The sequence below is a fragment of the Carcharodon carcharias genome, chromosome 3, assembly GCF_017639515.1.
Source record: "Carcharodon carcharias isolate sCarCar2 chromosome 3, sCarCar2.pri, whole genome shotgun sequence".
NCBI lineage: Eukaryota > Metazoa > Chordata > Chondrichthyes > Lamniformes > Lamnidae > Carcharodon > Carcharodon carcharias.
Genome location: NC_054469.1, coordinates 24,696,524 through 24,710,140, shown reverse-complemented (window position 1 = coordinate 24,710,140; position 13,617 = coordinate 24,696,524). Strand labels below are relative to the sequence as shown.

The 13,617-nt window shown below is 42.2% G+C and overlaps 1 protein-coding gene across 1 annotated transcript in view; it reads right to left on the bottom strand.

Annotated features, from left to right (window-relative positions):
- LOC121276407 (WD repeat-containing protein 48) overlaps nt 1-13,617 on the bottom strand; it is a 124,300-nt gene that overhangs the window by 58,674 nt on the left and 52,009 nt on the right. The window contains exons 8-10 of the mRNA XM_041184759.1: nt 9,754-9,978; nt 8,172-8,246; nt 5,982-6,084 (exon numbers count right to left, since the gene is read on the bottom strand). Coding sequence (XP_041040693.1) covers nt 5,982-6,084; nt 8,172-8,246; nt 9,754-9,978 — 403 coding nt within the window. The remainder of the gene's footprint in view (nt 1-5,981; nt 6,085-8,171; nt 8,247-9,753; nt 9,979-13,617) is intronic.

Below are 13,617 nucleotides of genomic sequence, written 5' to 3'. Positions count from 1 at the left end.
TTGGCCCATTGGGTCTGCGCTGGTCATCAAGCCTCTATCTACTCTAATCCCATTTTCCAGCACTTGGCCCATAGCCTTGTATGCTATGGTGTTTCAAATACCTCTTAAATGTTGTGAGGGTTCCCTTATCTCTACCCAAATCAATTCTACATCTTAATTTTTAGAACGAAGGTCATCTCTCTCTTTTGTACTAATATCATCTTTAATTCGCAGAGCTACCCCTCCACCTTTTCCTAGCCTCCTGTTGTTTCGAAATGTCATGTGTCCTTGAATATTCAGGTCCCAGCCTTTGACATCTTGCAGCCGTGTCTCTGTAACTGCTATCAGATCATACATGTTTATATCTATTTGAGCTGTCGATTCATGTTAAGAATGCTAAGTACTTTCAAAGACAGAGCCTTTAACTCCGTATTTTTATTTTTGTAATTACTGGCCTTATCTGCTGACAGGCTCTTAAGTTTGTACTCTCTGTCCCTTCCTGTAACGCTCTGATTATCACTTCTCTTATTGCTTGCTACCTTGCTCTCTTGCCTTGTCTTCTTTCTTTAATTGATCACATCTTTCCACACTTGATCCCTTGCCTCCACTATTTCGTTTAAAGCTCTCTCTACCACCTGAGTTATATGAACCAGCACGGTTCAGGTGAAGAACATCCCAGTGGTACAGCTGCTACTTTCCCCAGTATTGGTGCTAGTGCCCATAAATCGAAACCCATTTCTCCCACATCAGTCTTTGAGCCACGCATTCAACTCCCTAATCCCATTTACCCTTCACCAATTTTCTCATGGCTCAGGTAATAATCCAGAGATTAGAGATTATTACCTTTGAAGTTCTGCTTTTCAATTTAACCCCCTAGCTGCTCAGGCTCCTGAAGCAGAACTTTTTCCCTAGTCCCAGCTATGTCATTGGTGCCTATGTGGACCACACCCACTGGACCCTCCCTCTCCAACTGCAGGTTTCTCTCCAGCCCAGAGCAGGTGAATAAATGAGTGAATTAAAAAATATAAAGATGTCCTGAACCCTGGCACTGGGCAGGCAACACAGCCTTCTGGACCCTTGCTCTCTGTGTCTACCTCCCTGACTATACTGTCCACTACTACCACTATATTCTTATTTCTCACCCTCCCTTGAATGGCCTCCTGTAACATGGTCAGTTCGCTCAGCGATCCTGCATGCCCCATGTTGATCCATACAGGTTGCAAACACCTCAGGACAACTGCAAAGGCTGAGGCTTCTCCAATACTACCTTCTGGGTCCCCTTACCTGCATCACTTGCAGTCACATCCTCCTGTCCCCAACCACTGATCAAATCAGAAGGCCCTATATCCTGACTGCCTCCTGGTATAAAGTATTAAGGTAACTTTCCCTGTCCCTGGTGTCTGTTGTTTTGCCTCCAGCTCAATGACTCTGAGCTGAAGCTCCTCAAGCCACAGACATTTACTATTTATGTGTTTGCCCGGATCACACCGGCATCCAGGAAGTCCCACATTCTCTTGTCACAACACATCACCTGCCCTGTCATCTTTACTATATGTTGATTCATTTATTTTTCTTCTGCCTCTGGGTCCTCTTTTCGGTCGCATTAGGCAATAGTGTTTATAGGAAGGATTGCTGAAAAAAAGAGATAGTTTTTGTCAAAGCCTTTCATCTTGCACTCATTCGGACAATTTGCAAGAAAATACCAACGTCAGAGGAAACAACATATTTACACGGTATGAAAGAGATGAGTGCAAGATGAAAAGGTTTGACAAAAAAAAAGTCTCTTTTTTCTGTACTAACAATAGTTCTGTACTACCAAACAACTATTTTTATAGGAAGATTAGTTTTAAAGTTAACATTAAAACTAGTGACATGAATTACTTCTTTTGGCTTACAGACATTAATATAGGTTCTGTTTTCATTCAGTATTCAGCTGGTGGACATTCCTAATTACTTATGCCATCAATATTCTTCTTGTGCTTTTCTGCCTCTGTGAAATGTCAAACTTGTACATAAATCTAACACTTTCCTGATTACACAGGTCTGACAATGCTATATTTATTGTCTTTTGGAGTAGTAGCAGAAAACAATGGAGATTCCAATAGATTTTCAGTGTAATATAACATAGGGCCTCCGAACATGTTGTCCCATTCTTGGCATGCAGAAGGTTACAGGTTTTGATTTATAAAAGACCATATCTACATATAGAAGCTGCCGCTTTGCTGTGAAAACAAAAGGGAAAAAGTTTGGAGAAAGCCCAAACTAGAACAGATTTGCTAACTTTACGAGGTCAGGATGACTTTGAGAGTGTTGACCGTGACCTCTCAAAACAGCCAAACCTCGTGCTAGGTTTGCTTGTTTGTTTCTCTTCAAAACAATGAAGCTGGGGAATTGAGTCGGGGTGATGTTGGAAGCAAAAGGCATACAGGATCATTCTGCTTCATTAAAAGCCAGCTAAAGTTGAAATAGCGTGGATAGTGGACCTGATGTTTCCATCGCCGCAGGAAGACTGAGAAATGCATACTAAATTTGGATTAAACTACTGCTTTGAATGAATTTCGGTGAAGCCACTGTGTCTCCATGGAGACGTACAGCTTTGTCTTTCAAGAAAAAACAGCGAGCGCTACACTACAATGTTTTAACTGGGTTAACAACAATGAGAAAACACATACCTGCAGCATTCAAACAGCTCGTTACTCATTTGACTACTCGTAAATTATTTCAATTTTTTTTTACCCATTTGTTGATAGTATTCCCCTTCTGGCTTGCTGGGTTTATCCATTGAGTAGCTGAGCTGTACAGGTTCTGGGTTTGGTCCCAGCTGAGATGGCCAACATCAGCCAAGGCATCCCTAGTAACAGAACTGATCTCAATGCTATTGAGTCGAAGGCAATGCTATGGTCAAGTTTAGTACTTCTAATGGCTGAGCATCAGTGGACCAGAGTTGCTCTCTCTAGATTCCTAAGCAGCAAACCCTGGTGAAAGCAAACATGCATGGGTATTGAGTGAGGACCATTGTGCCCACTGTGTGCCGAATAGCCAGACAATACTCAACATCGAGTCACTTGGGCGAGAAGGGGCAGATTGCCACAGAGAAGGTGGGATTCAGGAGGCAGGCTCATTTCTGGGTCATGAAACTGCCCCCGGCTCAAACCAGGAACCGATCAGCATTTTCGTTGAGGCGAAAGCCTAACTAGAGGAGGAGCAAGTATGCTAGCCAATCAGCAGTCAGGGATGGAAGAAAGCGGCGACATGAATGGAGGCAGGACAGCAGGGTGCATTTTAGCCCAACACAGCAGTCATGGCTGCTGCTGCTGCTGTCTGTGAAGGTTTTTTAAAAATAAAGGAAAAAAATTTTCAAATTGCCCATGGCAGATGGAGTTGGAACCCGGGATGGGGTAGAAAAATGTTAGTATCATTAAAATTTAATTGGTGTGCAACAAATTTTCGCCAAAACTACCACTTTTTTTTTTTAGAAACCATATAAAACAATTTCAAGGCTGCCAATGTTTTTCCTTCAATTCTTCCAGCAGGCGTCACTGGCAAGGTCAGCATTTGTTGCCCACCCCCATTTTGCCCTCGAGGATAATTATAAGCCACCTCCTTCAATTGTTGCGGTCCATCTGGCATAGGTACGCCCATAGTGCTCAACAGTCATCCGCAGGAATGTTGCAACATAGCAGAGTGACTGATGTCATGGGAGGATAATAATTCTCATAATATTACTGATTTGTTGTAAAAGTAGGTTCATAGTGGGATGTGGATTGTGTGTGTGTGTGTGGGATTTAATTGAACCTGGAGGCTTTTGACTCATCAAAAGGAAGCTAAGTTTGAAATGCTAAATACGTAAACATGGCCGAAGTTTTAGAATGTGAGGTGAGGAGAATTTGCATTTTTAGGTAAATCAGGGTAGCTTAAATTTCAAAGCAGTGGTGGGATGTTACACCTAGCCAGAGAAACTAGACCATGCAGTGTGTTTATGTTTCCCAAAGATTACTGACAATATTAGCACCATGAATAAATTTATATTATGAAAAAGTAAAGTTCCAAAGGCATATGGGAACAATGGAATTTGAATTAAAAGGGGGAAACATGTACAAAGGAGAAGAGGCTATGTGTGAGAAAGGAAGGCATTGTAAGATCTACTAGAAGTGTGAAAAGCCCCCAGTAGTTGTGCATTAAACTGCTGTCTACAGAAACCGAAGCTGGGAAAAGCCACTTTGAATTCTATTGTCCAGGGTATTGTGGTGATTTGCCTGGATCTGTTTAAAATCTTTTGTTTTACTGTTGCCTTAACGGGGGTGTAACTGGAAGCCAGATTAATTAGGGGTTTTAGGAGTTATTATAGTGTCAATTTGTAGACCTCTGTATGTGCTTGAAATCTTTTCTTTTGTTAGTAAATGTTTAATTTAGTTTTGTAGAAATCTCTAGAGCCTTGATGGACTTATAACTTCTTAATTCAGGGCACGCATCTTGAAATAAAATACAAGTTGCAAAATTGCTGTGACCGCGGGATCAAGTTTCCCTCGTGGATTTGACCTGCCTGGCACACATCGACCGCGTCACAACACTGAACATGGATCTATCCCTGCGAATCACCACAAAGAGAACTTGTGATTTCAATTATAATGTACAGTTGCTAAGTGGAGGCCAGGCACTAACAAAAATCAAAATCCTTTTGTAATTAAATACTATACATTAATAAGGGCCTTCGTTTAATGTATGACATTTGAATAGTCCTCTGACCACACAACACCTCCTAATATTCAACTGCTGTGTAGTACTAGATCTAAACTTGGTCAGCGCACCACAGTGAGGTAGCTGGTAAATGGAAGCCCACTGGTGTACCGAGTAGCAATTCTGCTGATCATCAAAGGTAAAGGCTTAAACGACCCCAAGCCACAGTGTGGTTGACACTGGTCCAAGATTTAACCTTTCAGATTTTTAAAAGTTAACTCAATTGCCGTAATGCTTTGAGATTAGCTACCATCTGTTTTCACATTAAAAAAGTGCTCAGAACTTCCTCAAAACCTTTGTTTCTGAACTAATGAATTAACATACTAACTTTTAAAATGCAATAACATATCCATTTGCACTGAGGGAACACCTGGACACAGTTCACAACAGATAAGCAATTATTTTACCCAAATATGTCTCATTTTTGTTAATATGAATAAAATACACTGGAAAGTTACGAATGGGAACTGTTAATACATAATTTTCAGCTAACACTATATGTATAATAAACTGAAAAAAATACCATTCCTCCAATCTAATTTGCTGGCATTTAATTTTCTTCTTTTGAATAATCTGGCGTCTTTTAATTAGTATTTTAATTCCCATACCTTCCCCTCCCATGGCAAGGAGGGGGAGGATGACATTCAAATAGAAATACTAAGGGTATCTTGTTAACAGAAAATAACAAAGACTGCATCTACGATGTAAGAGCACAAATAGCTAGGCTGTCAGTCCAGTGAAGTGTAGTCCTGTCGGAGCTGCCATCCTTTGAAGGAGACATTAAACTGATGCCCTCTCTGCCGCTCTCAGGCGGACATAAAAGGATCGCATGGCATTATTCTGAAGGAGAGTAGGGGAGTTCTCCCCAGTATCCTGGCCAATATTTATGCCTCTTAACAACATGACAAAAACAAATTATCTAGTCATTATCACATTGCTGTTGTGGGAGCTGGCTGTGCATGAATTAGCTATCAGGTTTCCTAAAATAACACATCACTGTCTTTGGGTTGCAAAAGGCTCCATTTAAATGCAAGGCTTTCTTCTTCTTTAGATGCTGGAAAATCTGTAAGTGAAATAAGGAAATACTCAGCAGGTTAGGCAGCATCTGTGGGAAAATCCCAAGTGTTTCCAGATCCAAACCTGCTGCTAACTGGCCGCAAGAAGCTCATCCCAGGCTAATCGAGCCGATGAGTATTAGAAGATACCACACAACATTTATACGGTCAAGCGAGAAATAAATGCATTGATAGGTAAGTGACACGTACCTTTAATTACTTGCTCAGGCTGTGTGCAAAGAGGAACTAAGGGCGCGCTGCAATCATTGTCATAATCACCAGATGCCCTGAAATTCTGAATACCCTTCATGGACTGCAAGACAAATTACAAAAAAACTTTGGTTAAGTCACATCCACACAGAACATAGGTATTTTCCTCAGTTATGCATTCATTTTAAAATGTCAAAGATATGGGTCTAGCTATATCAAAGCTGAGGTTTCAGGAGGAAAAAAGCAATGGCTTCAAGTGGATTTCCACATCTTAATTTTCATAATTTTCTGAGAACACTAGGATGTATCTCTTAACCTTCTCTGCATTGCATTGAGTTAAGAGGAGATTTGATGGAGATATTAAAAACCATGAACTGACATGAAAGAGCAAATAAAGAGAAACAGTTTCCAATGGCAGGATGCTTGGTAACTGGCAAAAGAACAAGAGGCAACAGGAGGAAAAAATGGGTAATGGCTGATGGAAGCAGATTCAATAGCAACTTCCAAAAGAGAACTGGATAAATACTGGAAGACAAAAAATTTGCAGGACAACAGGCAAGAGTAATGGGAGAGAATGACCTCCTTCTGTGTTGCATTATTCTATGAACTGTAGTCTATGTGGGGTCTATTTGTGTGCCACCCAGTCTTGCCTGCTTGCTTACGATGCCCTTTAATATTCCTCTTTTTCAAGGAAGCACAGAAGCAATAACAGATTTATTTAAGCCCCAAACTTAAATATTCGAACCACAAAACACTAAATTCAGAAATTACATTGGTCTTAACAAAAATTGTCGAGATAAAAATAGTTGATTCAGCCCCTCAATATCAGCATTGTTTTTTGTGCTCTGCAGTGTTTTCTGTTAACCTTATTGTGAGAGTTAAGACCATCAGCTGGATTTTACTTACCTATTGACTTGGCTGAAGGGTCATAGTTGCTAGGGCAGGAAACAGAAAGAAGAGAATGTCCAGACCTCCTAGGATCTTACAGAATTAACTGTAAAATGTTTATCTCATTGAATAAACTTCTTTGATAAACTGCCTTGGCTGCCCATTCTTCACTGTCTCATGGGGTTATGATGCTGCAGCCACAAAGCACCATTTAAAGCAAATTCAGAGAACTTCTTTAAATCTTTAGTGGGAATGCTGATGTTACAACGCCTATACCGCAAACTTAAATCATATCACTGGAACAGAAAACAGTCATTGGGCTCCCATTTCTTCTATGTGAATGTTTAAACTGTTTGAAGTTAACAAAACTCAACATTTTAAGAGGTGCTTCACCATAAAATACTGGCAGTGTGGATAAATTTAAGAAGCACTTCTGACTGAAGAAGCTTGGTTGCTCCTTCAGCTGTTCCACTCTTATTAGAGTCAAAAGATGCCAGAGATGATTATAAAATGTGTATGTGTACACAGACAAACATCACTACATACACAGCATGTTGGAACACCTGCAAATTTTTAAAAGAAATATTTTCTCCTCTCCCTGCCAACCCCTCCCCCTCCCCCATCATTTTAGGATAGCCAGTTTAGCAGGACTACTTAAGGCTGAAACAATTAAAGCTCCCAAGTTGGGTGGAAAGACAGTCAGCCTATTCCACCAATGTGGCAACTTGTCTTCCACCAGTGTTTGTGAAACTGTTTCAAAATCAGGATCCTGAAAAGGATCTGAAGAGGGATTTATTTTTTCAAAGTAGCAGTTTCAAGCTTAGACTGCAGGTTTTAGTAAAGTACAAATGAGCTCACAGATTACACTGCAAACTTATCAGCGGGTAACAATTGGAACTTAGTGAAGAGGGGCTGCTCAAGGTTGAAACTATGTCCCCACGTTGACTCCACGTTGCACTGTATTTGCAAATAAGCTGCATTTTGTTTTTAAAAAAGGAAAATCAGTTTGAGTTGGGGTGGGGCCTTTCACAAGGTAGAAACTAATAGGAAAGACCATTTGGCCCATGCTGTTTCCTAAACCATTCTTTAAAATTGTGGGGCAGAAAAGTGGGGAAGAGGGATTGAAAAAAGAAAAGTGCTCAAGTTTTGTCGAGCGGACGATGCGTGCATCAATATTGTAATAATGTAAATTGTTCCATACAACATGCGCATTAGCAGATATGATGTCAATAAGCAACACTTGAATTGGGCCGCAACATTAAATAAGTATGATGTAGTTTGCATGAGCACAAACATATTCACCCATTTATTCACTGATGATTTTGTGGTGGCTACCCAGATAGCTGGAGCTGGGTCAGCTGATCGATCAATCTCCATCTGCAAATTAAGTTAAAATACAGAGAAGTTAAAAGGGGGCACATGTTTCATACCTAACACTAACAGAACAAAACTTAATTGAGAGTTAGGCAGAGCGAACATGATGAAAACTTCCTGCAGAAATGATAGCAATACTCAAACAGCTGCAAATTTTAAAGCTGCTTTGAACCACACTGTTCCCCAATTTTTAGTAAATCTCCTAGGTGTCATAAGGCTCGAGGGCAACACTATCAACACAATATGTGGATATTGGTATTTCCAAAAGACATTCTTGGAGGGATGAAAGATTCACTAGTTGCTCAGGTGTGTCATAATCCATAATCCAAATGCTGCACAAAATGATTATGATGGGCATCTCATTGAAATGGATTTGGCCCACTTTTGTGGAAAGGGCTTCAACAAGATTTTAAACGTGACTACCCCGGCAATCAGTGAAAAATCTGAAAGTGATCTTCTCCAGCAATACTCCAACTCCAATCTACTTCGGAGTGAAGCTGAACTGTGCATTAACTTCCATGATCCTTGGACGAAGGTAGCAGCCAAGAGGAAGACAAGGGTCAACCTGGTCCAAAAATTAACCAGCACAAGCTGGGGAGCAAGAGCATTTGTGCTTCTGACATCAGCAATGACCCTTGTCTACTTGGTGCACTGGTATGGACCAGAAGTAGCTGGGTGACTATGGTCACCCAGAACAGGGCACAGTTTAACCATCTCCAGGGTAAGTTGTTGCTCTCCATCTACATCAACCACAAGGAAGAAGAGGTATATCTGCCAAGTTGCGTGCTAGCTGCTGCCAGGCAGAAGCAGAACTGGACAAGATTAAAAAGGTTTCAGCTGCAGCTGCCACAGTAACTGAACTCAGATATTCCATTCAGATAGAGGCAGAGATTAGATGGGATCTGATTCAGATATATACATAAAGAACAAGAAGCGTTTTTTTATTCATTCACGGGATGTGGGCTTCGCTGGCTGGGCCAGCATTTATTGCCCATCCCCAGTTGGCCTTGAGAAGGCAGCGGTGAGCTGCCTTCTTGAACTGCTGCAGTCCCTGTGGTATAGGTACACCCACAGTGCTGGTGGAAGGGAGTTCCAGGAGTTTGACTCAGCAGCAGTGAAGGGACAGCGATATATTTCCAAGTCAGGATGCTGAGTGACTTGGAGGGGAACTTCTAGGTGGTCCCATCTATCTGCTGCCCTTGTCTTTCTTGATGGTAGTGTCCTGGGTTGGAAGGTGCTGTCTAAGGAGCCTTGGTGATGCCCACGGGGTTGCAGCTTCCTGCCATCTGCTACCTGACAACTTTACTTTGCTTCGTATTTGTTAGTTCAGAGGGTAATGCTTTTTTTAAAAAAAAAATCATCGTTAATATTCTGATTCCTATCCTTACTACTTAACCTTTGGTCTGTTTGCAGTATTGTATCTATCTATTTCACGTAAAAAGAATTGAAAAATCAAGTTCTTGAGCACTGCATTGTTGCCAAAAGTTATGCCTAATTTTTCTGGCTGTACCTTGAGAACTGGTGCTTTTTCTTCACAAATCAGAATGCGAATATCTGGATTCCGGAGGTCCGTGCAGTAGATTTTTCGGTCTCGTCCTCCTGAGTAGACATGCGTAAAGGCTTCATTGACCTGCAGTGCCCAAACTCCTTCATCGTGGACCCTATAGGTTGCTATGCACCTCTGTTGTCCCAAGGACCACAGGCGGATGGTTCCATCAGAGCTACCAGACAAACACTAAGGGATAAAAATAGAAAAGTTTTGCTGTCAACTGCACCAAGAGAAAGCTTCAAACCAATTACAAACCCACTTAGGATAAGGACAACATTGCAATTGTCGTGGGCCGATCCTCTCCAGGATTATTGCAAACTGAGCTGGAAAGGAGTGAAAAGGAGTGCATCCATTTTCTTTTCTTCCACCCTGCTCAAAAAGCAAGTGCGTTGCTGAGAAGGAATTTCCAACCTCTTGCCTTCCCTGCCAACAAGCCAGTTTACAACAGGGTTAGTTGTAACATACTTCATTAGCACAACGATAGTTCACTCTTAACACTGGAACCATATATAAATACTGCCTATGTTAAAATATTTTCAACAAGCACATAAAGTTTATTTTGTAGGGGATTTCACCAACCCCTAGGCTTTGTCAGCGATCATTTGGCCTTGCTTGGCGTCTTGCCACAACAGTACGGTGAAGATCAATCGTTCAGTGAAGGAATATTCCTCAGTAGCACAGGAATTCCCAAAGCGGAGCTGCTCTCAGTTCTGCCATTGTGACAAAAAAATGAAGCATCTCTTCAAAGACTGCTTGGGATTAGCTATTTTAATTTTATGACACTCAATAGGTTAGGTTCACTCAGAATGTCAGTTCGTCAGGTTACAATTGTTGCAACGATTATGTTGGATTATCTGAAGACAGGTGTCAACAGGAGGAGACAAGCCACTCAAGTTCCACAAACAACATGCCCAATTTGTTTGAAAATATTTTTCATTTACAACTGAGGTTTTTTTTTAAAATACAGTGAGTCACAGTGGTTTGTGTTTTTGAATCTCTTTGAAATCAAGATCTCTGCCTAAATCTTGAGGAGAATTCATCAGGTTCGTTGGTTCACATAGGTAGTGAGCAAACGAAAATAAATCTCTAGGTAAGGAAATTACTTGCATCATAGTTTAGCACAGCAGTTGAAAACTCTGGTCTGTAACTTCCAATCTCTGGTGGGTCGTACCCAGGAGCTAACCAGGAGATGCGCTGGGGGACCCGCTGATCGTCCCTTGGTGGGAATCGCCTGGGAATTTCAAACTTTCGACGGGCAATTACCCTGCACAGGATTTAAATCAGAGACTTCAGATGCTTCTGGCTTTCTTAGCAGGGCAGTTAACAAGGAAAAGTGGTGGGCAAGATCCTAGAAATAAATATTCGGGATAGAATTAGTAGTCACATGGATGAAGGGGCCATGGAGGAGGTACTACATGAATACTTTGCATCTGTCTTTACCAAGGAGGTAGATGTTACCCAGGCCATGGTGACAGGCGAGGAAACTCTGTTACTAGAAGGGTTCAAAATTGATAAGGAGGGAGTGTTGAATAGACAGTTGGTACTTAAAAGTTGACAAGGCGCTAGGGCTGGATGAGATGCATCCAAGGACATTGAAGGAAGTGCGAGTAGAAATTGCAGGGGCACTGGCAATAACCTTTCAATCTTCCCTAGACTCAGAGGTAGTGCTAGAGGACTGGAAAATTGCAAACATTATGACCTTGGTCAAAAAAGGTTAAGCCCAGCAATTACAGGCCAGTCAGTTTAACTTCAGTGGTGGGCAAGATTCTAGAAATAATTATTCGGGATAGAATTAGTTGTCACATGGAAAAATATGGGTTGATAAGGAAGAGCCAGCATGGATTTCTAAAGGGGAAATGGTGTTTAACTTACTTGCTGGAGTTTTTTTGAAGAGGTGACAGAAAAGGTCGATGAGGGTAATGCTGTTGATGTGGTGGACATGGACTTTGAAAAGACATTTGACAGTACCACACAACAGGCTTGTGAGAAAAGTTATTGCTCATGGAATTAATGGAGTAGTAGCATACAAAAGTAGTATACAAAATTGGCTGAAAAATAGGAAGCTGAGAGTAATGGTCAATGGATATTTTTCGGGCTGGAGGAAGGTTTGTAGTGGAGTCCCTCAGGGGTCAGTATTGGGTCTCTTGCTTTTCCTGATATATATTAATGATCTAGATCTTGGTACATCTGGGACAATTTCAAAGTTTGCGGATGATACGAAGCTTGGGAGTGTTGTGAACTGCGAGGAGGATGGTGTAGAACTTTAAGAGGACATAGACAAGTTGGTGGAGTGGGCAGATAGGTGGCAGATGAAGTTCAATGCGGGGAAGTGTGAGGTGATGAATTTTGGTAGGAAGAACATGGACAGTCAATATAAAATAAGGGGTGAAATTTTGAAGGGGGTGCAGGAACCGAAAGACTTGGGTGCATATGTGCATAGATCATTGGAAGTGGCAGGATAGGTGGAGAAAGCAGTTAATAAAACATACAGTAGCCTGGGCTTTATTAATAGGGGGAGTACAGTACAAGAGCAGAGAAGTTATGCTGAATTTATATAAGACACTCGTTAGACCTCAGCTAAAACATTGTGTACAGTTCTGGACACCACATTATAGGAAGGATGTGAATGCACTGGAGAGAGTGCAGAAGGGGTTTACAAGAATGGTTCCAGGGATGAGAAACTTCAGCTATGAGGATAGATTGGAGAGGTTGGGACTGTTCTCCTTGGAGAGAAGGTTAAGAGGAGATTTGATAGACATGTTCAAAATCATGAGGGGGCCGGACAGAGTAGATAGGGAGAAGCTCTTCCTGCTTGTAAAAGGATCAGGTTCAGGAACAAGAGAGCACAGATTTAAGTGATTTGCAAAAGAGGTAAATGTGACACAGCGAGTGGCTTGGGTCTGGAATGCACTGCCTAGAAGTGTGGTGGAGGCAGGTTCAATCGAGGCATTCAAGAGGGCATTAGATGATTATTTGGAAAGAAACAATATGCAAGGGTATGGAGAAAAGGCCGGGCAATGGCACTGGGTCAGAATGCTCATTTGGAGAGCCAGTGCAGACATGATGAGCCGAATGGCCTCCTTCGGTGCTGTTAAAATTCTGTGATTCTGTCAAGTCTTGTTCAGGGATTCAAGGCCTAGCAGGATTAAAACCACTTCTAACACATGGGTAACTACAGTGCTGACTTCACCTGACCACAAATCACTGGACCTCCTGACTATCCCCCCCACACCCCTCCTCCCCACTACCACCCTGTTCTCCGAATAGCCCCCACCGCCGACACCCTGTCTACCTCCCGGCTACCAGACTGAACCCCCCGACTATCCCCCACTCCCCCAACTAACACCTCCCCACGATACTCTGTTTACCATCCCCATTCTCCTGACTACCAAACTGAACCCCCAGACTACCCCTCACCCTCTTCTCCCCCGACTACACTCACGGCCCACCAATTACTCTTCCATATCTGCTGACTACATCCCCCAACCCCTGACTACCCCCCAATCATTCGACCTCTCGAGTATTGGCACCCACCCCCCAACTACCCTGCTGAGCTGCTCCCAATGCGGTTTCCTCTACATCGGGAAGACCAAACGCAGACTGGGTGACCACTTTGTGGAACACCTTCGGTCTGTCCGCAAGCATAACCCAGACCTCCCTGTCGCTTGCCATTTCAACACTCCACCCTGCTCTCATGCCCACATGTCCGTCCTTGGCCTGCTGCAATGTTCCAGTGAAGCTCAACGCAAACTGGAGGAACAGCACCTCATCTTCCGACTAGGCACTTTACAGCCTTCTGGACTGAATAGAGTTCAACAACTTTAG